At 37.1% G+C, this 25,858-nt stretch overlaps 1 protein-coding gene and 1 long non-coding RNA gene across 48 annotated transcripts in view; one reads left to right on the top strand and one right to left on the bottom strand.

Annotated features, from left to right (window-relative positions):
* The window catches only part of EIF4G3 (eukaryotic translation initiation factor 4 gamma 3), a 315,852-nt gene that overhangs the window by 198,104 nt on the left and 91,890 nt on the right, over positions 1-25,858 (top strand). For all 43 annotated transcript variants that reach the window (XM_086715926.1, XM_086715923.1, XM_086715919.1 and 40 more), the window contains one exon: positions 4,731-5,570. In XM_086715926.1, the coding sequence (XP_086572052.1) occupies positions 4,731-5,570 (840 nt within the window). The remainder of the gene's footprint in view (positions 1-4,730; positions 5,571-25,858) is intronic.
* The window catches only part of LOC147577828 (uncharacterized), a 44,750-nt gene that overhangs the window by 14,537 nt on the left and 4,355 nt on the right, over positions 1-25,858 (bottom strand). The window contains exons 1-6 of one of the 5 annotated variants that reach the window (XR_015254526.1): positions 24,043-24,199; positions 22,661-22,741; positions 15,667-15,788; positions 11,096-11,192; positions 10,259-10,423; positions 6,721-6,815 (exon numbers count right to left, since the gene is read on the bottom strand). This is a non-coding gene — a long non-coding RNA (uncharacterized LOC147577828). Of the gene's footprint in view, positions 1-6,720; positions 6,816-10,258; positions 10,424-11,095; positions 11,193-15,666; positions 15,789-22,660; positions 22,742-23,016; positions 23,128-23,430; positions 23,619-24,042; positions 24,200-25,858 lie in introns of those variants that run through there. The other 4 variants (XR_015254522.1, XR_015254524.1, XR_015254525.1 and 1 more) reach the window with 4 other exon arrangements.

The following is a 25,858-nucleotide window of genomic DNA, read 5'->3' as shown; positions in this document are numbered from 1 at the left end:
AAAAGTAAACATTTCAGATTGATGTTTGATATAAATATGAGTGGATTGAAAATGTTTTATTTTACCTTGATGGAAAGAAAAACTTGAATTTTAAGTGTATTTTGTAATATTTATAAATAACTCTTTGGGGGAGGGACTATTGCCATCTCCTTCTTAGTACCAATTATTTTCCAGAAACCTGAGTTAATTATAATTTTCCATTTCTGATTGTACCTATAGCTTGCCGATATTTAGAATAGTTTTCAGAGTAATTTTTAAACCAAACGTATGTAGTCAAATAACACTAGAAAGGGCTCACCAATTTTCAGAGAATTTTTTTATAGTTAAAATTTTTTTTAGTTTTCTTCTTAACTATAGGCTCCTTTTGAAATTAAAGTAGGATGCAAAAATGTGCTGTTTTCAAAGGTTGCTAGGTTACTTTAAGAAATAATAGATTCTGCATTCTGCAGTCAGTTTGGTTTTTCTCTCAATGAAAATGTCATTATTGTGGGTTTACATTGGGTAACAGAATCTCATGTTAGCCCCAAACTCTCGTACCAGCTTGATTCACCTAAATACTCCTTTTTCCATAAACCTTTTTCTTTTTCCTCAATTGGAAAAATATGGGATTGGAATCATTTTTAAGTTGCAGCGCTGGCCAGTTACATGACTCTGGCATGACAGATCTATGACAGTATGACAATCTGTAGAACACTCCATTTCCCAATCTGTAAAATAGGAACATAATACTTTCTACCCCAGCGGTGGTTGTAGGAATTAAAGGACACTATGTATATATGGTATTTGACCCAGTTCCTACTGTTGAGTACTTAGTAAATGTTCAGTACCATTATTAAACTTCTGGTTTCTCAGAGGTTTTGATATGAATAGCTGACATGGTTACATGAATGCCAAATTGTGACATTTCCCATTTGTTTGGTGCTTTATAAAGATATAAAGACACAGGGAAGACCTCACCTTGGTTTGTAGAAGGAAAACCATTGAAGATTGAGTTAATATCATCAGTTGGTGTTGATGATACCATACATTCAGTCCAGTGTATGGAGGATATGGTATGAACAGTGAAATACAAATACAAGTTTTTGTGCCTTAGTCTTAGTTTTAGTGCCTTTTGAAAGCACTTAGTATAGAGTAGGTATTCAGTGAATGATACTCTGTTGTAATTCAACCATTTCTAGTAATGTAGTTCAATTGGGGCTCCCCTGGAGTTTAGGACAGGACTGTTCACTGTCACGTGAGACTGTCCCTCAAATTGCAGAACGCTTACCATTCCTGGTCTCTGCCCATTAAATGATAGTAGTACCTTCTCAGTCATGTGCAGCTCATGACAACCAAAAGGCACCTGTCTACGCAGTTGGTTCCATTGCATTCATTGTAGAAACTATGGATACGTAGAGACTTTCCCACGTGCATATGCATATGTTAATAGTATATGTATTTTTAAATTACCAAATTAGGCTTAATGCTCTACATGCAGTTTTGTGCCCTGCTTTGTCAAAAAACATATCTTTTATTATAAACAGCTTTCCATATCATTACTCTTTTAAAAACCTATTTTATTATTTATTTAAATTTTTTTAAATGTTTATTCATTTTTAGAGAGACAGCACATGTGCTTGCACCCACAAGTGGAGGAGGGGCAGAGAGAGAGAGAGAGAGAGAGAGAGAGAGAGGGAGGGAGTGAGAGAGAATCCCAAGCAGGCTCTGTGCTGTCAGCCCAGCACAAGGTTTCATCTCACAAATCGTGAGATCATGACCTGAACTGAAATCAAAAGTTGGATACTTAACCGACTGAGCCACCCAGGCACCCCTTAAAGCCAATTGAAATGATTACACAATATTACCATTATATGGCCCAGGCGATTATTTGTTTAATAAATTCCTCATGTTAGACATTTAGTCTATTTATCTCTCTTACTTTGTTGCTATTATAGTAGTAATATAAATCTACTTATATATTCTAAACCTCTGTCTTTGCTCCCTCTTGCGTGATTATTTCTTTAAAAAATTTTTTTAAGAATGGAATTCTCAGTTTCCTAAAGATGGCCAAATGATATAAATATTTTTAATGCAGTATATTAGATTTCAAACTATCATGGCTCTGTAAAGCATACTCTTAATGATAAAGTTCTTAGATAAAATCAGTGTTCTGTATTTACTGTAGTATACTTTTCAGCTTTCCGTACTGAAATTTGAATGAATTAAAGGAGTTTTATATCAGAATGAGGAACTCTCAAAATAAGTTCTTTGTTTCTAATTTTCTTCATTTTTTAACTAAAAAAAAATTTTTTTTCAATCTTTATTTTTGAGAGAGAGGCGGATAGAGTGTGAGTGGAGGAGAGGTAGAGAGCAAGGGAGACACAGAACCTGAAGCCTGCTTCAGGTTCTGAGCTGTCAGCACAGAGCCTGATGCGGGGCTCAAACTCAAGAACCACGAGTTCATGACCTGAGCTGGTCAGATGCTTAACTGACTGACCCAACCAGGCACCCCTTCTGATTTTCTTCATTTTAGATTTTTCTCAAGAGTATATAGAAATTTCAGTCCTAGTTCTGTTTTTGTTTTTAATCTCAGTAATTTTATTTTTCAAAATTAGTAATAGAATTGACATAGTCTTACCAAATTATTAATGTGAGAATTATATTTTACTGTTTAATTTGCTACAGCTAGGTTTCATTCAGTGGTCATAAAGGGTATTATTCTGATGTGCTTTCACAGTGTTATAATTTAATCTGGGCGACCATCTAGCAGTTACTCCAGTGAATTGATGATTATTTTGATGAGTGATATTTTAATAAATGTGTATTTATTATACTTATTTCACACATATGTAATACATATAATAGACAAATTTTTTTGGAAATATTTTTTTCTCTTGCCCTGACCACTTAGTGTGAGGGATTTGGTTTTGTTTTGTTTTGTTTTTAACGTTTATTTATTATTGAGAGACAGAGAGAGACAGAGCATGAGCAGGGGAGGGGCAGAGAGAGAGAGACACACCGAATCTGAAGCAGGTTCCAGGCTCTGAGCTGGCAGCATAGAGCCCGACGCGGGGCTCAAACTCACAAACTGCAAGATCATGACCTGAGCCAAAGTCAGACACTTAACTGACTGAGCCACCCAGGTGCCCCAAGTCTGAGGGATTTGACAGTGAGAGCCTAACGATCTTATTTTTCCTCTTAAATAAATACCTAGAGTTCAACTTAAGAATCACTGATCTCTACACCCGGGAGTTAAAATGAATTTTAAGGCCAGCAGAAGTAGTTGCATCGAATGAATTAGCCTTTAACAACTTAATGGTAATATTTACCACGTGCTTCTGTGATTAACAGCATATTTTCTTTGATAGATTTACTTAAGTACAATAATTTATCGTAGAGACTCATTTTCACTGATGGGTAAAGATTTCTGGCGGAGAAAATAAAGTTCAATTCAGTTTAGATGGTCTTTTAGTAGTTCTTAAAATTTTTGTTTGCATTTGAGGAACATACTCCTAAGTATCTGTTTTTCTGATGGAACCTATTTATCACTCTCCAGAAGCACAGCTTGAAACCAGCCTAAATCTTCTCTGGCTTCATCCTCCCAGGGGTGAATCACCTATCAGTTTACGCGGAAGTTTAGAACATGGAAATGTTCATGAATTACAGTTTCTTACATGTTTCTGGTATCTTTACTGTGATTATCAGTCTCTCTCTCTCTCTCTCTTGCTTCTATATGCAGATACATTTATATATTCTCAAATATTTCATATGTATTATGTTCTTTTTTATTGGACTTGGTTATCTGAATATTAACTTTGGCATTTCCTTTAAGAATTCTTTGTACAAGATAAGTTTTCATTTTTATATTTTCACATTATTTCTGGTTATATAAATGTTTCTTTCAAAAAAATTAATTTATAAATGAATTTTTATATTCAGGAACTTAGATTTCATAGATAATAAATCACATTGATAATAAATGATACTTTGATAGGGGCTCCTGGGTGGCTCAGTCAGTTGAGCGTCCGACTTCAGCTCAGGTCATGATCTTGCAGTCTGTGAGTTCAAGCCCCACGTCAGGCTCTGTGATGACAGCTCATAGCCTGGAGCCTGTTTCAGATTCTGTGTCTCCCTCTCTCTCTGCCCCTTCCCCTCTCATGCTCTGTCTCTGTCTTTATTAAAAATAAATTAACATTAAAAATCTTTTTTAAAAAATGATACTATGATGGCTTCTCTTAAAACATAGTTTTTTATACAATAGACATTCTTTACAAAAATTCTCCTAAATGCAGAAATGTATAAAATAAAAAAATAGCAGTCTATAATAATTTAATCTGCAGTTATTTGTCCTTTGGATGTTCTGCCCCTATAGTGTATCCTTGGTAGAAAAATCTTCCATAAGGAGCAAGATACAGTAGAAATGAAGGTCTCTACTTTGAAAGAAAGCCTCATCCCCATTTCCGTAATGGCTTAGCTTGTTTTGATGAGCTTTTCCATTGCATTCTTGATATAATTATTTGATTAATTGATTCCTTCTTTTACTGTAAATTAAACTGTATATTTATTGATGACCAAGTAACACTGGGTAGAACTAGAAAATATGACCGTGTTTTTGGAGTGGCAGAATAAGTCTAATATTGTGGTGTGTCTTCTTTTGCCCATGATTTTGGGTAAGAGATGAAAAGAACTGGCCCAAGATAATACAGTATAATCTCTGATTCTTAAACTCTTTTTTGTTTTTTCTTCGCCAGAAGAGAAGCCAAAACCAGATCCAGTGTTAAAGTCTCCTTCCCCAGTCCTTAGGCTAGTCTTTAGTGGAGAGAAGAAAGAACAAGCAGGCCAGACGTTGGAGACTACTGTGGTAGAATCCATGCCAGAGCTTCCCCTGCCTCCATCACCTACCACTGTTTCTCCACTGGCTCGAAGTACCATTGCTTCCCCCACCTCTGCTGCTCTTAGTAGCCAGCCAATATTCACCACTGCTGTAGATGACAGATGTGAACTCTCTTCCTCAAAAGAAGACACAATTCCTGTACCTAGCCCCACATCTTGCACAGAGACATCAGATCCATCACCAACAGATGTAATTGATGATGATATATGCAAGAAATCTTGTAGTGTAGCACCTAATGATATTCCAGTGATTTCTAGTACTAACCTAATTAATGAAATGAATGGAGTTCGTGAAAAATTACCAGCCTCGGAGAGCATTGTGGAAATAGTAAAACAGGAGGTGTTGCCATTGACTCTTGAATTGGAGATTCTCGAAAATGCCCCAGAAGAAATGAAATTGGAATGTGTCCCAGCTCCCGTTACCCCTTCCACAGTTCCTTCCTTTTCTCCATCTCCTCCAACTCCTCCAGCTCCTCCTCCTCCCACACCAGCCGGTGTTTCTGCTGCTGCCACTAATGTTAGTATGGCTGGTGTTCCCACCACGGTCCCTAGGGTCTTAGAAGAGGACGAGAGTGTGAGAACTTGCCTTAGTGAAGATGCAAAAGAGATTCAGAACAAACTAGAGGTAGAAGCAGACGGGCAAACAGAAGAGATTGTGGATTCTCAGAACCTAAGTTCAAGAAAGAGCCCCAGCCCAGGTAAGCTATTCTGTCATTAATTATTTTATGCTTGCTGAACATGAAAAAGAAGCAGTGTTTGTGTTATTTTTAATTGGCTACTTTCCTTGACTTCCAGAAACATCAAATGAATGCTGAAATTCGTAGTCTGATTTCTTCAATGGTGTGTTTATGCTTTTAGTGCAGCCTGCAAAAGAGTCACTCCATTGTCTAAAATGCAAATGAAATTTCAAATATACAAAATGCCTCCAAGGTATATGTCACTGTACATGTGTTTTTTTGTTTTGAGTTTTGAGTTTTTTTGCCTCGTTCTTATGGATCAGGTCCTCAGGGGTTAATTTTGCAGCTCTGGGGCTTGGAAACCAATTAAAACCAGCATACCCTATAGTTCCTAATCCTATCTTCTCAACATTTTGAAGCCCCATCAATCCTAAACTTTAGAGAACTTAATCTTGGATTTAGAAAAACAGCAATCAGAATGTCAAAGTTTATAACTAGTTTTGAAAAATAAAAGTGTCCTCTCTGATTAACTTGCAGGGAAATTTAATGCTCTTCATTTTTTCCTTTAAAGGTTTCATTTTTTCCTATGATACGAATTTTATCATTATAATTTTATAGTCTTATATTATCAGAGTATTTTATTCTTCCCAATTAAAAATTACTTATTTAATGTAGCATCACCTAGGATCGTAGAAAGTAATCACTGGATTTTTACAATTATCATAAAAACATTACATGAGGCCTATCAGCTAGAGTCAGTAGGACATAATAATATGGCTTTTAGCAAGTCCACATAGCCCATCTAGTGCAGTTAGTGCCCCATGCAGTCTGATTTACTCCCGGTGTACCTCTCAGGTTAAATGACACAATTTGACAAATGACTGCTCCCCCAGCAGTTGATCTAGAAATGCACTTGGTTTTAGTCATCAGCATCCTTGGTATTTATTGTCTGTTTTGAGCTGTGTAATGGGTAGGGAATCTTAATCAAAAACCCAGTCCTCTTAAGATACACCTTCTCACACAGCTCACTTCTTGAGGCGTTTTCCTCATCAATGTGTGAGAGTTGTCCGGTTCCTTGGAACAGTCGAACATCTAGTTCAACAGAGTGACCAAAGTGGTAAAGCAAACACTGAAAGGTAGCTGGGACAAGGAGTAAATGTTTGTAAATCACCTGTATCCTCAACAGACTGGCCTCCGTTGGCATCTGTGTTCACGGTGTCGTCACTGTTTGAGGAACCTTCTTCCTTGGTGGGGTGATGACCTAGGCTTCATGAAAAAAAAGTTTTGATGGCTATAGGTGAATGCCCCCCAAAGAACACTTGTTTGTTGGAAAACAATAATTTGTTTGACCCTTAATTGTTCCCTTTCACTTACCCAACTGTGAGTTGTTATCTCACAGGAGAAGCTACTTGAAGACAAATGTTGTAAAAACATCAAAACAAATGACAGAAAGAAAAACAAAGTAATCATTAGGGAATAAAAGTCAGAGATACAAACCATACCTGAGACCTGAAATAAGTAAAGAAAGCCCACACCAAACTCATACTTCTACTCATTCCTGACATCGTTGGTTTTTGTTGTTGATGTTGTTGTTGTTTTTAAGCAGTATGTTCATTAGGTGGCAAGACAGCCCTCAGATATAGATGGACAAACGGATTTTAGGTAATTAATTTTCATACCATGTTGTTTTTTTTTTAAATGCAATTACTCTTGGAGTTAGTAATACTAGCAGCTTGGTAAAAGAATAGATACTTCAGCAGTGAACCAGAGGATAGGTAGAAAAGAAAGAACTGTCTTCTGCATGGTGAGGGGTGAGGGTAGACTTTGGGTGTCAGGAAGTAAAGCATCCTGGCATTTTTCTCGTTCGATGATTTTTTTAGCATATAAATGTATTGTAAAAGAACCAGAAGTGCTATAATATCCTTTGATTTCTTACACTTGGCAGAATTCAAAGTGAATGAACCTGGAAAACCCATGTAACTCTAGCATTTTTAAAATGATAAAGCTACCAAAAACATTCCTGGCTCTCTCATTCCTATACAAATATTTTTAATGTCATTGCCACAAAAGTTAACATTAAAACCTTAAATTATCATCATTCTTATAGATATATCCACTTGAAGTTGTCCTGTTCTTAATAATTAGTCTTATTTGCACTTACCCATTTAGGACCTTGTTTATGTTGAGAGATGAGGAAATCATAACAATCTGATGTGGATATCAGTCTTTTGTAACTGACTTTTGAGATCAGTTCTTAACTGTGTCTGCCTGAGGATGAAGCACTTTAAAGCTGGCTTCAAAACCCATTTGCTCTTGACAAGTGTGATGCATAAAAATACACAGTAGTTGGAATAGAGATACTTGCTTAAAGCAGTGACATCAGATATTAGGGCTATAGTCCCTTTTCTGCTGGAAGACATTTTCTTGCAACTGTTCTAGATCCTATTTCTGATTAGAGCAAAGCACAGCAATATTGGATGCTTAGGTGAAGAGCACGCCCTGTGAAATGAGAATTGTGTTTATGTTCAGTGTCCTCTGAAAAGATTCAGAGATTGACCCGACTTTTGATTACTTAGTTTGTATGATACTTCAATAATTAAATGTACAGAAATCTGTATTAATTGGATATTTCTTAAAGTCTTAGGATTTTTGTTATGGTTTCTGTATACTTGTTGGATAAGAAAAGAAAGTTTTAGAACTTGTGGTAAAACATTTCTCACTCATCATCCAGGAATTCATTTCTCTATAGTTTCCAGAATGCATGTGCTATGTAACATGCATATTGTGTGACATGAACTTCTCCACTTTTGAAAATATTAGTGAGGTTTTTTTTATTACCTTGTTGGATATAAAACTATTATTTGAAATTCCGTTGGCCAAGGGAGGTTTTTAATCTTCCAGTTTATTGTGTCTTCTGGCTCTTGCTCATAGTGCATTGTTTCTTCATATATTTTATAAATCTGCTTTATGAATTCCTCTTCAGGTAAACTTTACTGTATGTACATCATGGGCAAGTCCTCCCAAAGCTGTTTTGTGTTTGCTTTATTTACCACATGTCTTGAGGAAAGCATTAGCTGCACCTTAATCTGAGTTTAATTTTCTAAATCTCCTTTCGTATTCCAAGCAAAATCTGAAGGCATTCCCTGTGGATACTATTTTTCAGAATGACAAGAGTCCCTTTCCACCTAGGTGAGACCAAATGTCCTTCCGTGTCAGTACTCTGTGTCAGTTCGCTGGTATATTTTGTTCTCTTTTATGGTTTTAGCTACCTTTTCACAGAGGCTGTCACTCTGTTAGGCACGTCAGGGATTTTTGTGAGAGTCTCAGTTCTAGGTCCTCACTTTGCTGGGATCCAAGATCTTCTCTGCCATTAATGTTAAAATGTCAACTCCCTTAATTATAGAGACTGGCATAGCATCCCACATCCCCAGTAGTATAGTGGCTACAGCCGTAACAGCAACTGACCTTGTTTATGTGGCTTCCAGTAGTTTCCCTTACGTTCTTGTAAGCTCAGCTAAGGATTTAGGGGGAAGATGTTTTAATAAGAATCCTTGATTTAATTTCATCTGTGAACATAGTCACCGTACTTTATATATTTTTTTAAGTTTATTTATTCTGAGAGCATGAGAGTCAGAGACAGTGCCAGTGGGCGACAGGCAGAGAAAGAGGAAGAGAGAGAATCTGAAGCAGGCTCTGCACTACTGGCACAGAGCCTGACGCGGGGCTCGAATCCACGAAACCGGGAGGCCAGGACCCGAGCTGAAACCAAGAGTTGGTCGCTCAACTGGCTGAGCCACCCAGGCGCCCCTATTCACAGTATTTTAAGAAATAAAACCAAAGTAAGCATAAAACCAGGGAAATAAAAGCCTTAAAGTTTGGGAAGACTAAACCGAAAAAGATTCATGTTTAAAACCATGATCTGAAGGTCAGCACCAGGAATAAGGAATTTGAAATTTATTCTAACCTTTGCTCAGTTTACACCCTCTGAGAAGTATTTTGAAATATCCCTGGGATATTTAGTTGTGGGGGCCAAAAACAAATCACCAGTGATTAGATGTCCCACAGCCTTTTCTTAATCCACACCCTTATAATTTAATTTCTCGTGTTCCTCTAGAGAAATATGTTCTGAAGCTTTACGAACCGGACTCACATGTTCCTGATTCCATGTTATCTATCAAATCCAGTAGAGCAATCTTTAAAACACGGACTTTTGGCTCCCTTTTTTGGAGGCTTGCGTTTGAGCGATCCTTAGGGATAAGAAAATTAAAAGGATTGACTTTCCCCACCTTGTTTATAAAAATATTTGAAAGAGAGCTGCCTGAAAACATTTCTGTCGTGTGATTCCTCCTTTCTTGTTGCCCTCCACAGTGAAATCTTAAGCATTCCCTGGAAAGTACTGGTGCTGGGTCAAGTTCGTTTTATATGCTACAGGATGAGCCCAGACACCCTAGGGGGGGAGTGTACTGACAGACTCAAGCGCCAAGCCTTCTGGCCAAGCCCCTTGTACAATCCCTCATCTTCATGCAGCATACACTTTCCTACTATTTACAATAGTTCATTTATTTGCAACATGAGTCTCAAAGTTTCATTATTGGATGTTAACTTAGTCGTACATATCTCCATGAATAGACATGAATTCTTTGTTCCGAATTTAGCCCACTTTTCCCCAGACTTACTAATTTACTCCCAAAAGAAACTATTGTGCTTACCTGCTTCCAGAGAGGGTAGTCGAGACAGTGTCGGGGAATTCTGTTCTCTGCCAGGCAAAAGAGAGCTGTGTCTAGAAAACTTAATCTTGCTAAAAGCTTTTTCTTCTTCTAGCGCCAGTCTTCACTGTGCACACAGTTAGTTGTCTTGGGAAGTGTTCCTAATATCTTTTTTTTTAAATATTGTTTTAGTGTTTATATTTATTTTTGAGAGAAAGAGAGAGAGAGAACAAGTGAGGGAGGGGCAGAGAGAGAGGGAGACAGAGGATCCGAAGCGGGCTCCGGACTGTCAGCAGAGAGCCTGATGCGGGGCTTGAACTCATGATTCATGAGATCATGCTCTGAGCTGAAGTCGGACACTTAACTGACTGAGCCACCCTCTAATGAGGTGCCCCTCTAACACCTTTGACAGAATTTTCCGTACTAGTGCAGAAAAAATGTCCAAAATACATTTTTATCAATAAATGTCTTTTTTCCATTTATCAGTGCTGTATTAACAGTACCTGGTAATTTTGCTTCAATCATGATAAAGTCATGTTACTTTTCTTATGTTTACAAAAAGCCTTTTCTCTGGCATTAATCTTACAATTTAAGCAGTTATTCCTGGGATAAAATTATTCCTATTTTGCCTATACAAAAAATAAGCCATTGAATGGTAAGTTGGATTTCTCAGGGTCATAGGAAGAATTACAACTAAAGCCTTTCTTTATCTCACATTTCTGTTATTCTTTCTGACATTCTTTACTATTGTTGCTATATCGTTCTTTCAACCTTTTTGGGATTTAAGGATTTTACATTTATACATGTGACCCAGGTTCAGAGGGAGATGTGGAAACCCACCTGTTTCAGCCACAAATAGTTTCTGAGGGTCTGCCATGAGTAGGTCATTGTTCTGGGCACTGTGGCTTCATCAATGAGGAATCCAGAGATCTCTGTCCTAGTAATATGCCAGAAAGTGGTTGGGTGGTTTCTGTTTTTTGTTTCTTTAAGATTTTATTTTTAAGTAATCTCTACACCCCGTGTGGGGCTGGAACCCACAACTCTGAGATCAAGAATCACATGCTGCAGTGACTGAGCCAGTGAGGTGCCCTGCCCCATGCATTAAAATGTTTTAGGTGATATAAAAATAATCTAGCAGGGGAAGGAATGCTGGAGAGGCAGCAGGTTTTAGTATTTAAGTAACATGATCAGGGGTGCCTGGGTGGCTCAGTCAATTGAGCATCCAACTTGACTCTTGATTTTGGCTCAGGTCATGATCCCAGGGTCGTTAAGAGCCCCATATCAGGCTCCGAGGTGAGCATGGAACCTGCTTAAAACCCTCTAGTTCTCTCTCTCTTTCTCACTCTTTCTCCTTGCCCCCCTCTCCCCTGCTTGAGTTCTTTCTCTCTCTTAAAAATTTTTTTATAAATAACATAATCAGACTTATAGGCTTCAAGGAGTACAAGATTTAAGCAGAGATGGAGGAGGAGGATTATCTGAGCTATCCTTTTATGAAAATTTGTGGTTTTCCTACCCCCTTTTCTTTCTGAGAAACATTAGTTAGCTATACCCCCATCCTCTCTATTCTTCAGTTCCAGTAGGCAGAGTACTACTGGGCAAGATTATACCACTGTGAATGTATCTACAAATCCGTGCTCTCTGTCCCCAGCCATTCCTTTTATGACTTGCCTTTTATAAAATCCTGTACTCAGCCCAACCCTCCTCACCCTCAGCAGATAGATGGCTTTATGTCATTCTTTAGAGTACTGAGTGCATTGAGTATGCCTTTTTCAAACTTCTGCTGGAGGTACCAACCTGTCTCTATCCAAACTTCATCGGAATCTGTTAGTTGTCCCTTGCAGTCTCATGTGTATTCACTACTTTTCCACAGACTTCTTTCTCTAAATCTGCTGAAGTCCATCTCATACTACAAATCCTTCCTCAGTCCTACATGTCCATTTTGCTGTCATTTAACCTCGCTCTTGCTCTTCGCGTCCAGGCTTCCCAAGAAGAGTATATCATTTCTATTTCTCTGTTCACTATTCAACTAACATCATCTGCTTTCTGTTCCCAGCATGCTATTTTATGATATGTTCACCACATGTAACACTACTCATTGCTCTTTTTTTTCCCTTTAGATTTATTGCATATAATTTCTTTGCAGTTAATTTCATTCCTTTGTAGCATTCATTTCTGTGAATTTTGAGAGACACATAAAGTCATGTAATCACTACCACAGTCAAAATGTAGAACAGTTCCATCAGCCAAAAAAACTCCTTTATGTTTGGGTCATGTTCTAATTCTCTTATCGTTCAACACGTTCTTGGGGGGTGATTTCATCTACTCTGATGGTAGATGGCTCCCAGTGGTATATGCAGATGGCTTCCAAATTTTCATTTCCATCCCCAGCTTCTCTTCTGAGCTTCTGTCTTATGTATCTTGTTGCCTGCCAGCTATCTCCGTTTGGAAACCCTAGAGCCATGTTGGATTTAACACATCCGCTATTGAACTAATAACCTATTCCGTAAACCTGTTCCTTTATCTCCGTTCATGGCACTGGCTTGAATTAAGCTAAGATCCTGAAGCCACTGTTGATGGACTTCTTCCCTGAGTTATTCATCTTTCATGTGTAGTCATTTAACAAGGTTCTCTGATTTTACCTGATGTGATTGTTGAATTTGTCCTCTCTTCTCAATTTTCCTTCTATCACTGCCTTAGGACCTCTCATGTCCCTGGCTCCAGCTCTGTCCCCGTTCAGGTTCATTCTCTGCCAAGCAGTCATCTCTTTAAACTACAGATCTGGCCCTTCCACTGCTTTTTCCTATCTCTGCTTAAGCCCTTGAGGATGTTGAGTGTCACTTCAAAACTTCAAAACTGTAAGCGTCTAACTTTTACTACAAGATCATCTTGTACTTAGTTATAGTAGCAATTTTCTGAGTATATATGCATAGGATCTGAATGTTACTTTTTGTGTATTTGGTTAATCTCAACACTGTCAGTAAAGTGTATTGGTTAAGATCAGGGCAACAGAGTCAGACACTCCTGCACCTTAGCCATTCCCCTGTCTATCTCTATGACCCTGGGTGAGATTCTTAACCTCTTAGACTGTTTCCTCATCCAGAATTTGAAGATGATGATAGTGTTTACTTCATAAAAGTTGTAATGAACATAAAACGTAACCTATGTAAAGCATTTAGCACAGTGTCTGACCCATGATGAGCTCACTGTAAATGTGTAATATTATTAATACTTCCATTTTCAGCTAGTATAAGGAACCAGATGTTGCCTTTGAACTGTACTGATCTTACACAGATAAATGGGTGTCGTTATCTCTGTCCTTAGGAATTTATGTTCCAGAGAAGAGAAACTCAACAAGATGATGCCATCTCAAAAGTTCCTAAGTAAATCCTGAGCATGAAATGGTAGAAAGTCCCTCAAAATAGTCCCTTGTGTATGTTTAATTTTGAGTAGTGTCTTTTGTACCCATTCTGTCATTTAATCTCCACAATGGTTACACACATGCCGAGGTGACCTCTGTTGTCAGTTGGAATGGAGAAGGTGTGCTTAGAACAGTGAATTTTAAGGAAAATCTGCACCATTGAAAACCTTTAGGCATGCATTTAAGTAGAGGATAATAGTAACATTATTAATTTCCTATTTAGAGCAGGAGTAGAAAGTTAGGACGAAGGGCAGAGAGAAAAAAGGAATTGGAAAAAAATTAGTGGGGTAGTCCAGAAGTGGAAATAACCTGAATGTCCATCAACTAATGAATGGATAAACAAATTGGGGTGTGCGTGTATATATAGAATATGGAATATTATTCTGCCATGAAAAGGAATGAAGTACTGATACAAGCTACAAAATGAATAAACCCTGAAAACCTTATGCCAAGTGAAAAAGTCACACAAAACCAGAATAGGCAAATTACTAGACACGCACAGTAGATTCACAGTTGCCAGGGATTGAGGAGAGTGGGAGGGGAATACTAATGAGTATAGGGTTTCTTTTGGGGAGTGATGAAAATGTCTGAAGTTAGATAGTGTTGATGGTCACACGACTCTGTGAATATACTGTTGTGAAATAATAGAAAATATATATTGGTTTCTAACCCCTCTTCCTGGCACAGAGCTCCTAAAACCTGTGTCATTTACTCAGTGATAAGAACACTAGGAGCATCTTTTGTTCTGATGTTGGTCTTTTACCTCCATTGATGACACAACGTTCCTAAAAGCCTTGTAAATTTCTAAGTGATAGCACTAAGAACATCTTGTTCTGTTGAGGTGATTTTAGGTGGGCTCCTGGATTGCTCCTGGATGGGGGCTGGTAACCAGAAAGACCAAATCATCATTAGAAGTTTGCAATTTTCAGCCACACCCCAATCCTCGTAAGAGAAGAGAGGGGCTGCAAATGGCATTATTATTTGATCTTGCCTATGTGAGGAAGCCTCCATAAAATCGCAGGGATAGGGTGTTCAGAGAGCTTCCAGGGTGGCAAACTTGTCCACACGAGAAATGAGTAATGTACCCCCCCACTTCACGGACAGAAGCTCCTGTACTTGGGGCCCTCTCAGACCTCACCCTATCTATTTATCTCTTCATCTGGCTGTTCATCTGGTCCTTTATCATATCTTGTGATAAACTGGTCAATACAAGAAAGTCCCTGAATTCTGTGAGCTGCTCTAGGAAGTTAATCAAACCTGAGGCGACAAGGGGTCATTGGAACCTCCGATCTATACTCTTTGGTCACCTGGGCTTTTGCCTGGTGGCATCTGAATGAAGTGTAGGGGTGAGGAGAACAGTCTTCTGGAACTGAGCTCTAACCCGTGGGATCTGACACTATCTTCAGGTTGATAGTGTTTGAATTGAGTTAACTTGTAGAACACCCGATTGGTGTCACAGAGAATTGTTTGTTATAGGGGAAAAAAAAGAAACCCACGTGATGACCAAAAGTGTCAGAAGTACAGTATTCTAAGTAGTAAAGGAAACACACAGTAGGAAATAACTGAGTTTTTCCCTATAAAGGGAAATGGAAAGACTGGAGTTTTTCTATTACAACTATAAACAACTGAATTGTATACTTCATAAAAAGGTGAATTGTATAGTATGTTAATTATTTCTCAGTAAAGCTACTATTTTTAAGAAATGAATAGGAATGAGAGTGGTTATGTCACCAGCATCTTATGTAAGGATCTGTCAGGGGCATCAGCCTAAGAAATTAATGCTAAAAACCCTGAAGCTAGAAGTGAATCAGGTTAGGGAAATTAATAGCATAGAAATTTCGGAGCTAGATTTCGGCCAAAACACCATAATTGACAGTACCAGACACGGAGGAGTGTTGGGGTACAACCAAAAACCACATTGTCTTTTGATGTATTTTAGGTCTGAACTGTGTATTGTCGTCGCTCTGTTTTATTTTACTAGTAGCTGTCTTACCTGGGTTTGAGAGGGTGTTCTCAGCTACGTGGTGAATGCACCACAGTAGTAGCCATTCTGGGGGCATTGTTTGATGTCACAAATAGGGAACACTGGCTGGGACACGAGAGCAGGGTCAGTATCTGTGGATGAGACACATAGGGGTTATATGTTTTAGAAGTAATGATTCTGCATTTCCTTAGTTCTTAGTTAGCCTAGTTCTTATTTATTTTTGCCTCAGTTGAGCCTCCCTTGGTAAGTCCTCCGACGGCTTGGCCTTCCAGCTGTCCATCCCATTTATTTATCCATCCAACTATTCAGTCCCCTTCTCTTTCTAGTCCATTTCATAGACTTATCAATTGTATTATTCCCTCAGCTATTACAGTTCTCTCCGCTTTGAGATTTCTCTTGAAAACTCTCCAGTAAAGTCTTCCAGAAAAAATAATTTCTGGATGTGTCTGTCCAAGAGTTAAATAGACAGTTGTTTCAAAAGTATAAGTTCCAGGGGCGCCTGGGTGGCGCAGTCGGTTAAGCGTCCGACTTCAGCCAGGTCACGATCTCGCGGTCCATGAGTTCGAGCCCCGCGTCGGGCTCTGGGCTGATGGCTCAGAGCCTGGAGCCTGTTTCCGATTCTGTGTCTCCCTCTCTCTCTGCCCCTCCCCCGTTCATGCTCTGTCTCTCTCTGTCCCAAAAATAAATGTTGAAAAAAAAAATTTTTTTTAAATAAATAAATAAAAATAAAAATAACACATATTCATTAGAGAAAATTCATGAGAAAATTTTGAATTTTGTCTTGGCAAAAAGAAAGAGGACAATGGGTATATAATAGGTTATCCTGTTTGTAGTGTACCTATAAGTTTAAAAAAAAAAAAAAAAAGAGGCTAGCAGTCTAATAGAAGATTGAGTAAATAATAAAAATAAAAAATTCACAGAGAAGAAAGAACAATAGCCAATTAAAAACAGGAAAAGATGATCACCCTCATTATGGAGTGTGGAAATAACCATTTTTTAGGTATAATATCAAACATTTATGGGAAGGGAGGAACTACAACACTCACGTATTTGGGATACGAGTGTGAATTACTTTCACCTTGCTAGAACTAAATCTGGCAAGAAAAATAGCAAAATATCTTTCAAGGGAAATGGTACATATGTACTCTGGAATATTGTGAAGCTAATATATGAATGAGAACCGTGTGATAACCTGGAAAGATTTTCATAATAAATTAAGGGAAAGTAAAGCATTTTGCAAAATAAGTTTTAGTATGACTCTACTTTTCTATTTAAAATAAACACATATTTGATTGTGACTATTTGTATGAGACATTAAGGTATGGCAGACAGTCTACCAAAGTATGTTAATGTTGTTTACCTCAGGTCACTAGAATTAGCTAGTTGGGGGAGGGGGATATTACCTTTATATTTGTGTTGATTGATACTTTTGCCATTTAAAAAAAATAGATAAAAAGCAACAAAAGTTAGGAGGAAGAAAAAAAGTCCTTGGAGTCCCATTACTTGGATGTACAGTATATATTTCTTTTTGTAAATTGATAAATGCTTACACAGGCTATTTCAGAGTCTTTAAAAATACTATCATTTTTTAGCACATTTATAATAGATACATGGATATGCTTACGTTTTAATTCTTTTAGAAACCACTCAGACCATTTTTAACACCTTTATTGGGGTATAATTCACGTGAAGTTAACATCTGTGTTATTTAAAGTATATTAGTTTTGACGTCTCTATATATGCTCATGAAACCATTACCACTATCAAGGTAATGAACGTAACTGGTCACCCCAAAACGTTTCCTCATACCTGTTTATAAATTCCTCTGAGCTGCACTACCCTCCGTCCATTCCGAAGGCAAACACTGATCTGCTTTCTGTCACCATAGATCAGTTTGTATTTATTAGAATGTTTAGAATTTATTAGATTAGTTTGCATTTATTAGAATGTTTAGAATTTATTAGAATTTCTGACTTCATACATAAATGAAGTCAGCATAAACTTTTCTTTGGCTTCTTTCACTCAGTAGGCTTATCCTCATTGTTGCATATGTTAGTAGCTCATTTTTTTTTTTAATTACTGATATACTGGGTACCAGGTGGCTCAGTCCATTGAGCGTCCGACTTCGGCTCTGGTCATGATCTCGCAGTTCATGAGTTCAAACCCAGCATCAGGCTATCTGCTGTCAGCACGGAGCCCAGTTCAGATTCTCTGTTCCCATTTCTCTGTGCCCCTCCCCCACTCTCTCTCTCAAATAAACATTTAATTTTTTTTTTTTTTTTAACGTTTATTTATTTTTTTCGGACAGAGAGAGACAGAGCATGAACGGGGGAGGGGCAGAGAGAGAGGGAGACACAGAATCAGAAACAGGCTCCAGGCTCTGAGCCATCGGCCCAGAGCCTGATGCGGGGCTCGAACTCACGGACCGCGAGATCGTGACCTGGCTGAAGTCGGACGCTTAACCGACTGCGCCACCCAGGCGCGCCCCTCTCAAATAAACATTTAAAAAAATTTTTAAATAATAAAATTACTGATGTACTGTGGATGTATCACAGTTTGTTCACCTGTTGGTGGACATTTGGGTTGTTTTCAGTTTGTAGCTATTATAACAGAGTTCTATGAACATTGGCGTACAGGTCTTCTTGTGGATATATTTTGTCATTTCTCTTGAGTACATAAGAGTGGAATGTCTTCTTTACATATAAATGTACGTTTAACTTTTTAAGAAACTGCGTGCCATTTTCCAGGCATTTGTGCCATTTTACATGGCATTTTACAGCAGTGTGGGAGAATTTGAGGCTGGCCTTTCTCTGGTGAATTTTCTTAACACCTTTCTCCAAAATATGTTATGTATATTATGTGTGGGTCTACTTCTGGATTCTGTTTTTCCACGGATCTATTTGTCTTTCTTGATGCCAGTACCACAGTGCCATGATTTCTGAGGCTTGTAATAATTTTTGTAATCAGATAGTATTAAGTCCTCCGACTTTATTCTTCTTTTTCAAATTGTTTGGGCCATTGTAGGTCCTTTGCTTTTTTATGTTAATTTAGTTGTTTTCTTAAATTTTTTAATGTTTATTTTTGAGGGAGAGAGAGACAGAGTGCGAGGGGGTTAGGGGCAGAGAAGGAGGGAGACACAGAATCCAAAGCATTCTCCAGGCACTCTGAGTTGTCAGCAAAGAGCCTGATGTAGGGCTCGAACCCACGAACTGTGAGATCATGACCTGAGCCGAAGTCAGAAGCTTAGCTAACTGAGCCACCCAGGCACCCTGTTAATTTAGATTTTTTCATTTTTAAGTTTTTTATCTAATTCCAGTACAGTTAACTGTATTAATTTTAGAATCAGTTTTCTCCTCAAATTTTTTTCTACAGAAAAGCCTGTTGGTTGGGGCACCTGGCTGGCTCAGTGGGTAGAGCATGCAGGTTGATCTCATTCAAGCTGTATGTGGGGCGTACAGCTTACTTAAAAAACAAAAAACAAACAAACAAAAAAACCTGTTGGAATTTGATTGGGTTTGTGTTGAATCCATGGGTAGAATTGACATCTTACAATATGGAGTCTTCTGACCCATGAACATGGCATATTTTGACATTTGTCTTTTTTAATTCTCTCAGCAGTGTTTTGAAGGTTTTTATGTACAAGTATTTTATAATTTGGTCAAATTCATATCTTTAGATGCTGTTATAAATGGTATTTTTCATTTCAATTTTTGATTTTTCATTACTAGCATTTGGAAATAGAATACGGTTTTTTTTCAATTTCTTATATTGCAATCTTGCTAAAATGCATTTACTAGTTTTATTAGCATTTATTGTAAAGATTTCTTTGGATGTTCTATATAAGTACTTATGTTGTTCCTGAACAAAGACCATTCTACTTCATTCCTTTTTTTTTTTTTTTTTTAATGTTTGTTTATTTTAGGAGAGAGAGAGAGAGAGACAAAGGGGTTGGGGAGGGGCAGAGAGAGAGGGAGACACAGTATCCAAAGCAGGCTCCAGTCTCTGAGCTGTCAGCACAGAGCCTGACATGGGGCTCGAACTCGGGAATTGTGAGATCATGACCTGAGCCGAAGTCAGTCGCCTAACCAACTGAGCCACCATGCGCCCCTCTTTTTATAGTTTTTTTAAAGTTTATTTATTTATTTTGAGAGAGAGGGAGAGTGTGTGAGCATGAGTAGGGTAGGGGCAGAGAGAGAAAGGGAGAGAAAATTCCAAGCAGGCTCCCTGCTGACACAGGACAGAGCCCACGGCAGGGTTTGAACCCACAAACTGAGATCACGACCTGAGCCTAAATCAAGAGTCGGACACTTAACCAACTGAGCCATCCAGGCACCCCTCTTGTATTTCATTTCTAACTGGATTTCTTTTTGTTGACTTGCTGCACTAGTTAGTACCTTCAGTATGATACCAACTGGATGAAGTGAAAGTAAATATTCTTGTTCTCATTCTCAGGAAGAAAGCATTCAATCTTTTCATCACTAAATATGATGTTAGCTGTAGGTTCTTGAATTATCTGGTTGAGGAAGTTCTTTTTTATTCCTAATTTTCTGAGAGATTCCTTATTTCAATCAAGAATACAAATTGGATTTTATCAAATATTTTTCCTATATATCTTGAGACAGTCATGGTTTTCTTTTGTTTGTTAGCTATTTGCTTTATATTACTTGATATTTAAATATTAGGCCAAATTTTCCAGGGTCAGGAGTTCAAGCCTGACCCCAAGCTTACTTTAATAAGCTGGGTAGAGTGTTTACTTTAAAAAAGTAAAATTAAAATATTGGACCAACTTTGCTTTCCTGAAATAAAATTTGCCTCTGATCATTTTATTTTTATTATTATATTTTTGAGTGTGGCTTGCTAAAAATTTATTTAGCTTTTTGGCATTAAGTTCATAAGGGATATTGGCCTGAAGATTTCTGGTAATTTTCCTGTTTGAGCATCTGGGTAATGCTGACTTCCAAGAATGAATTGAAAAGTAGTCCCTCCTCTTCAGTTTTCTAGAAAAATTTTGTATAGAATTGATACTGTTTCTTCCTCAAATGATTGGTAGAATTGACTGGTGAAACCATGAAACAAATATGACCCATAGTTATTAAAATTAGCAGACAACATAATTAGTAAGTACAGTTATAACTGCATTTCACATGTTCAAAAAGTAGTGACATCCATGACATAATTAGAAACACATAAATGATGGAACCAGTAGACAGAAATCAGCCTATAAAAGACTTCAATAGCACAATCAACCAGTTTGACCTAATTGACACAAAACACTCATCAAATAGCAGATGCATGAGAGCAAATGGCAAATGTACCAAGATAGATCATATTGTGGCTTTATAAACAGGTTTTAATAAATTTCAGAGGATTCAATTTAAAGCAAGGATATTCTCTGACCACAGTGTGATTAAAATGGGAATCAGTAAGAAAATTATCTCTAGAAAATCCCCCAAATATTCAGAAACTAAATAACACCCTTCTAAATAACCCAAGAGTAAAAGAGGAAATCAAAGGGAAGTGATCAAGTATTTTCACCTGAACAGAAATGAAAACCCAAATCAGAATTTGTGCTTGAATTCATTTTCTATTGCTGTTATAACAAATCGTCACAATCCGCATGGCTGAAAACACATAATTATTACCTTACAGTTTGAGAGGTCAGAAGTTCAAAATCCATTTCATTGGACTAGAGATAGGAACAAAAATGTATTTTTTTCTGGAGACTCTGCTTTTTCCATTTTTATAGAGTCTACCTACATTCTTTGGCCCTGTGTTTTTCTTTATCTTCAAAGCCAGCACCAAACGTCTATGATTCTCCTGCTTCCCTCCCACTTGTATAGACCCTTTTGATCCCATTGGATCCACTAGGTTAATTCAGGATACGTGTCTCCTCGTCCTGAGATCCCTTAATCACATTTGCAAAGTCACTTTTGTCATGTAAGGTGACATATTCACAGGGTTCAGAGATTAGGACATGGACATGTTTGGCGGTACATTGTTCTGCCTACCACATAGCTAAAGTAATATTAAGGTGGCAGTTTACACCAGTAAATAAATACGCATATTAGGAGAGAAAAATGGTCTCAAATTCATGACCTCGGCCTCCATCTGAAGAAACTGTTCAAAGAGCAAATTGTGTAAAATGAATTAAAATCTGAGATCCAATGTAAAACTTGGTGTCTATCTGATAACACCATATTGTGTAACTGAAATTTGCAAAAAGAAAAGAACTTAAATGTTCTCAACTCCTGTTCCACATACATATATATGTAAGGTGATAGATGTGTTAATTAACTAGATGGAGGGGATCTTTCCACAGTGTATGCTTATATCACATCATAATGTACACTCTAAATATCTTACCATTTTTTATGTCCGCTATACTTCAGTAAAGCTGAAATTTTTTTTTAAAAGAACAAATTCAACCCAAGGGAAATAATTAAAAACAACAGGAAAAATTTTAAAATAGAAAACAAAACAAAATCAGATGAAAAAATTATTGAGAATATTAAAAGTATTAACAAACCAAAAAAAAATTGTTTTTAAATTTACATTTTTGTTTTGATTCCAGTTAACATAGAGCATTATATTAGTTTCAGGTGTACAATACAGTGATTCACCATGGAAGTAAAAAATTTTAAATTGTGTTGTAGATGTATATTTTTGGTAGAATGTAAGTCTAGAATCCTCATTTTGTTTTGTTGTGTTGTGTTTTGTTTTTGATTCCAGTGCTAGACCCCAGGCAAACCAGCTTATACTATTTAAACTTATGAGAAGAAGTCCTAGAGCATTCTAACATATAATTGGAAGCATAATCACCAAGCCATCCATACATTTCAAATAGTAACCCCTGAGAAGATGCTGAAAAACACAGACAGACTTACTCTCTAGTTTTTCTTTTGGTTGACATCTCTGTGAACCATCTTTTTTACATAGTTTATCACCATTATTCTCTTTTTCTAGTTCATATGAAATCGCCATTGTAACAAATAAAAAAACTTACCCTTCTCTCAACTGGGTTTTTCTTTGCTCTGCCCCAGTTTCTTAGAAAAATCATAAGATTTTCCTAGATTCTCATAATGATCTGTGGAAGAAAAAAAAGATTAGGATCCCCAGCCTCAAGAAACTTTAGATAAAATTCTTGAATATGATGTAATCAGAATGAATGAATGCCAACTTTTAGGATTTCAAAACCAAGAGGAAACAAAGGAAAATAAAATGTGAAAAAATAAAAATGATAGGAAAGAGATAAGAACTGGGTGTTAAGAGTCAGAACTCTCACTGGAAGTTCCATCATGGAACATTCTACTCTTTATGTACACCCCTGTGACCATGTACAGAGGCCCTTCCTTCCCTTACCGATTGTGAAGTGTCTATTCTTAATAAGGCTTCATAGCCTCTTAGAGTTGGGTTTCTTCAGTCCAGAGACTCAGATGCATCTTAAATCTTAGAACTGAGGAGTTCATGTTATATTCCAAATGAGTAGAGAGCTAAAAGGGTGACTTTTTAGAATTTGGGGTCTCTTATTTGGGTGTTATGTGGCTATAAGATCTTCAACTGATTTGCTTCCTTTAGGCACACCTAAACCATCTCATTCTTGGTACTGGATTGGGGTGGGGGGGGGGGAATGAAAACCTCCTGCCGAACCAGAAAATGGTCTTCACAAATGTAGAAAAGAAGGAAGATAGATTTATTACTGAGTAAGCTTTAAGACATCAATGAGCATCACAGGCAACCCACTAATAAGATGGCAGACAGAAGGAAATCTCACACCCTTTCATAAAGCCAGGCAAATATAATTCAGTACATACATGTTCTCAAGATAATGATAATTTGTCTTCATGTAGTAGGATTATACCAGCACCGACCGTTGCTATTCTGGTTCATCCCAAATTCTCTTGGTAGTTAGGGTGTCCATCTGTTAGTCAGTTGCCTTTATCCAAAGGAGAAATTAAACTTCTTGTATGTTTGTGATAAGCGGGTAGTTGCCTAGAGGTAACCATGAGGACAAGGAGAGAGATGGCTCCCACACTTTAAGTAAAACTTCCTGAATTGTAAACCTGCCTAGAGTCTTCTTTAAGCATTTAAAAAGATTTGCACATATATCAAAGGGATAGAGGAGAGATTTACAAGCTTTCTCTAGGCAGAGAGCTAATAAAAGGGGAAGTAGAAAAGGTCTTTTTTTCTTTTTGGCACCAGAAAAAAAATTGAAGTTTTATTAACCTTTAGTTTCCTGGGTATCTACTTGACTAGTGAAGAAATAACTAATAAAGTAGAAATAATATAGTAAAGAGAAGCAAGAATACCAACATGGTATCTTTAGTAAAAGTGGTTTTCAGATTTATATTGGAAAGCTAGTGGAATATGTTGGGACTAAAAATTTACCTCTCATGGAATCACCTCTTTCACATTCTTTTAACCTACGTGGAATGATGATGCTTTCACTTCTTGTTACAGAGCTAATGTTCTCTCTCATAGAGCTCCATGAGTTCTCCTACTTCCTCGGTAATTCAAAAAAGCATATGCTGATTCCACCCATATATGGAATCTAAAAAACAAAACAGATGAACATAGGGGAAAAGAAGCAAAAATAAGATAAAAACAGAGGGGGACAAACCATAAGAGACTCTTAAATACAGAGAACAAACAGGGTTGCTGGTGGGGTGTTGGATGGGGGGATGGGCTAAATGGGTGATGGGCACTAAGGAGGACATTTGTTGGGATGAGCACTAGGTGTTATGTGTAAGTGATGAATCAGGAAAATTCTTTCCCTGACATCATTATAACACTATATGTTAACTGATTTGGATTTAATGTAAAAAATAAAAATAAAATAGGGACGCCTGGGTGGCTCAGTCAGTTAAGTGTCTGACTTTTAAGTTCAAAAAAATAAATAAATACAATAAAATAAAATAATCAAATAAAAAAGCACAAGCAAAATTCTGATATCCTCAATCAGGTTAATAGTTCTTAAAATTTGTTTTAGTAGTATATTTTTATAAAGAGCAGTCCTAAACTATAGAACAAAATACCTTTTCCAGTCATAGAAGATAAAATAAGCTTGAAACAATGAATACAAATCACTTTTAAAAGTTTCACTCTTTTATTTCTTCAAATTTTATATTACTGTTATAAATATTGAAGAATGGAGAAAAGCCCTCCATTGTTCAAAGATACAGTCTGAGTATTAGCATTACACTTTTCGTCATTTCCCTCTAGTCTTTATGTAAGTATTTTATATGGTTATAAATGTAGTATGGGCACGATTTTTTATTTTGCCTTTTTTCTTTTTGAACCTAATCTTTTTTTAAGCCCTTGGCCTAGTTTAACTAGCCAAAAGCTGAATCTTTATGACTAGAAACAAATCATAAAAATCTTTGCTGTGACTTGGTCCTGGTCAGTAGATTGAAACATAAGCAATTGATTTCCATCTGAAGGTGGACTTCCTATGGACTAGTCGGGAAAGTTTTTTCTTTCTTCCTACTTTTTTTTTTAATATAGAACTGTATTATTCTTAGATTGAGAACCTTATTGTACAACAAGGTTTTTATGTTTATTTATTTTGAGAGAGCGAGAAAGCCAGGGGGAGAGGCAGAAAGAGAGGAGAGAGAATCCCAAGCAGGCTCCATACTGTCAGTGCAGAGCCCTACATGAGGCTCCATCTCCCAAACCTTGAGATCATGACTTGAACCTGAAATCAAGTTTTGGACACATAACCAGTTGAGCCACCCGGGTGCCCTTCTTCCTACTTACTGTTGGCTAAAGTGACTTAATAAAAATCATGCATATCAAACCCTTTTACAGTTCTTTACTTCTTACTATATTTTATTTAGCTTTATCTTTCATGATTTACTTGCTTTCAAATTTTCCTTTTCAAATACTAATCTGTGAAAGTTTTTTTACCCCCTTAATCAAAATTTAGTAGATTGAACATACAGGAATTTTGACTAAGTTGTTTTGTTTTGACAGTTCCTACTGTCAAAGATCAATACTACAAAGCTTTACATTCTTGTTTGCAGTTCATTTAAAAAAACAAAAATTAGAAAACTAAATATATAGTGTGCATATACTTGTATCTTTTATTTTTTTTTAAATTTTTTAATCTTCATTCATTTTTGAGAGACAGAGTGCAAGCAGGGGAGGAACAGAGAGAGAGGGAGACACAGAATCAGAAGCAGGCTCCAGACCCTGAGCCTGACGT

The sequence above is a fragment of the Puma concolor genome, chromosome C1 (genome assembly GCF_028749965.1).
Source record: "Puma concolor isolate L17-30 chromosome C1, mPumCon1.1.hap2, whole genome shotgun sequence".
Taxonomy (NCBI): Eukaryota; Metazoa; Chordata; class Mammalia; order Carnivora; family Felidae; genus Puma; species Puma concolor.
This window is presented reverse-complemented; position numbering and strand designations above follow the sequence as displayed.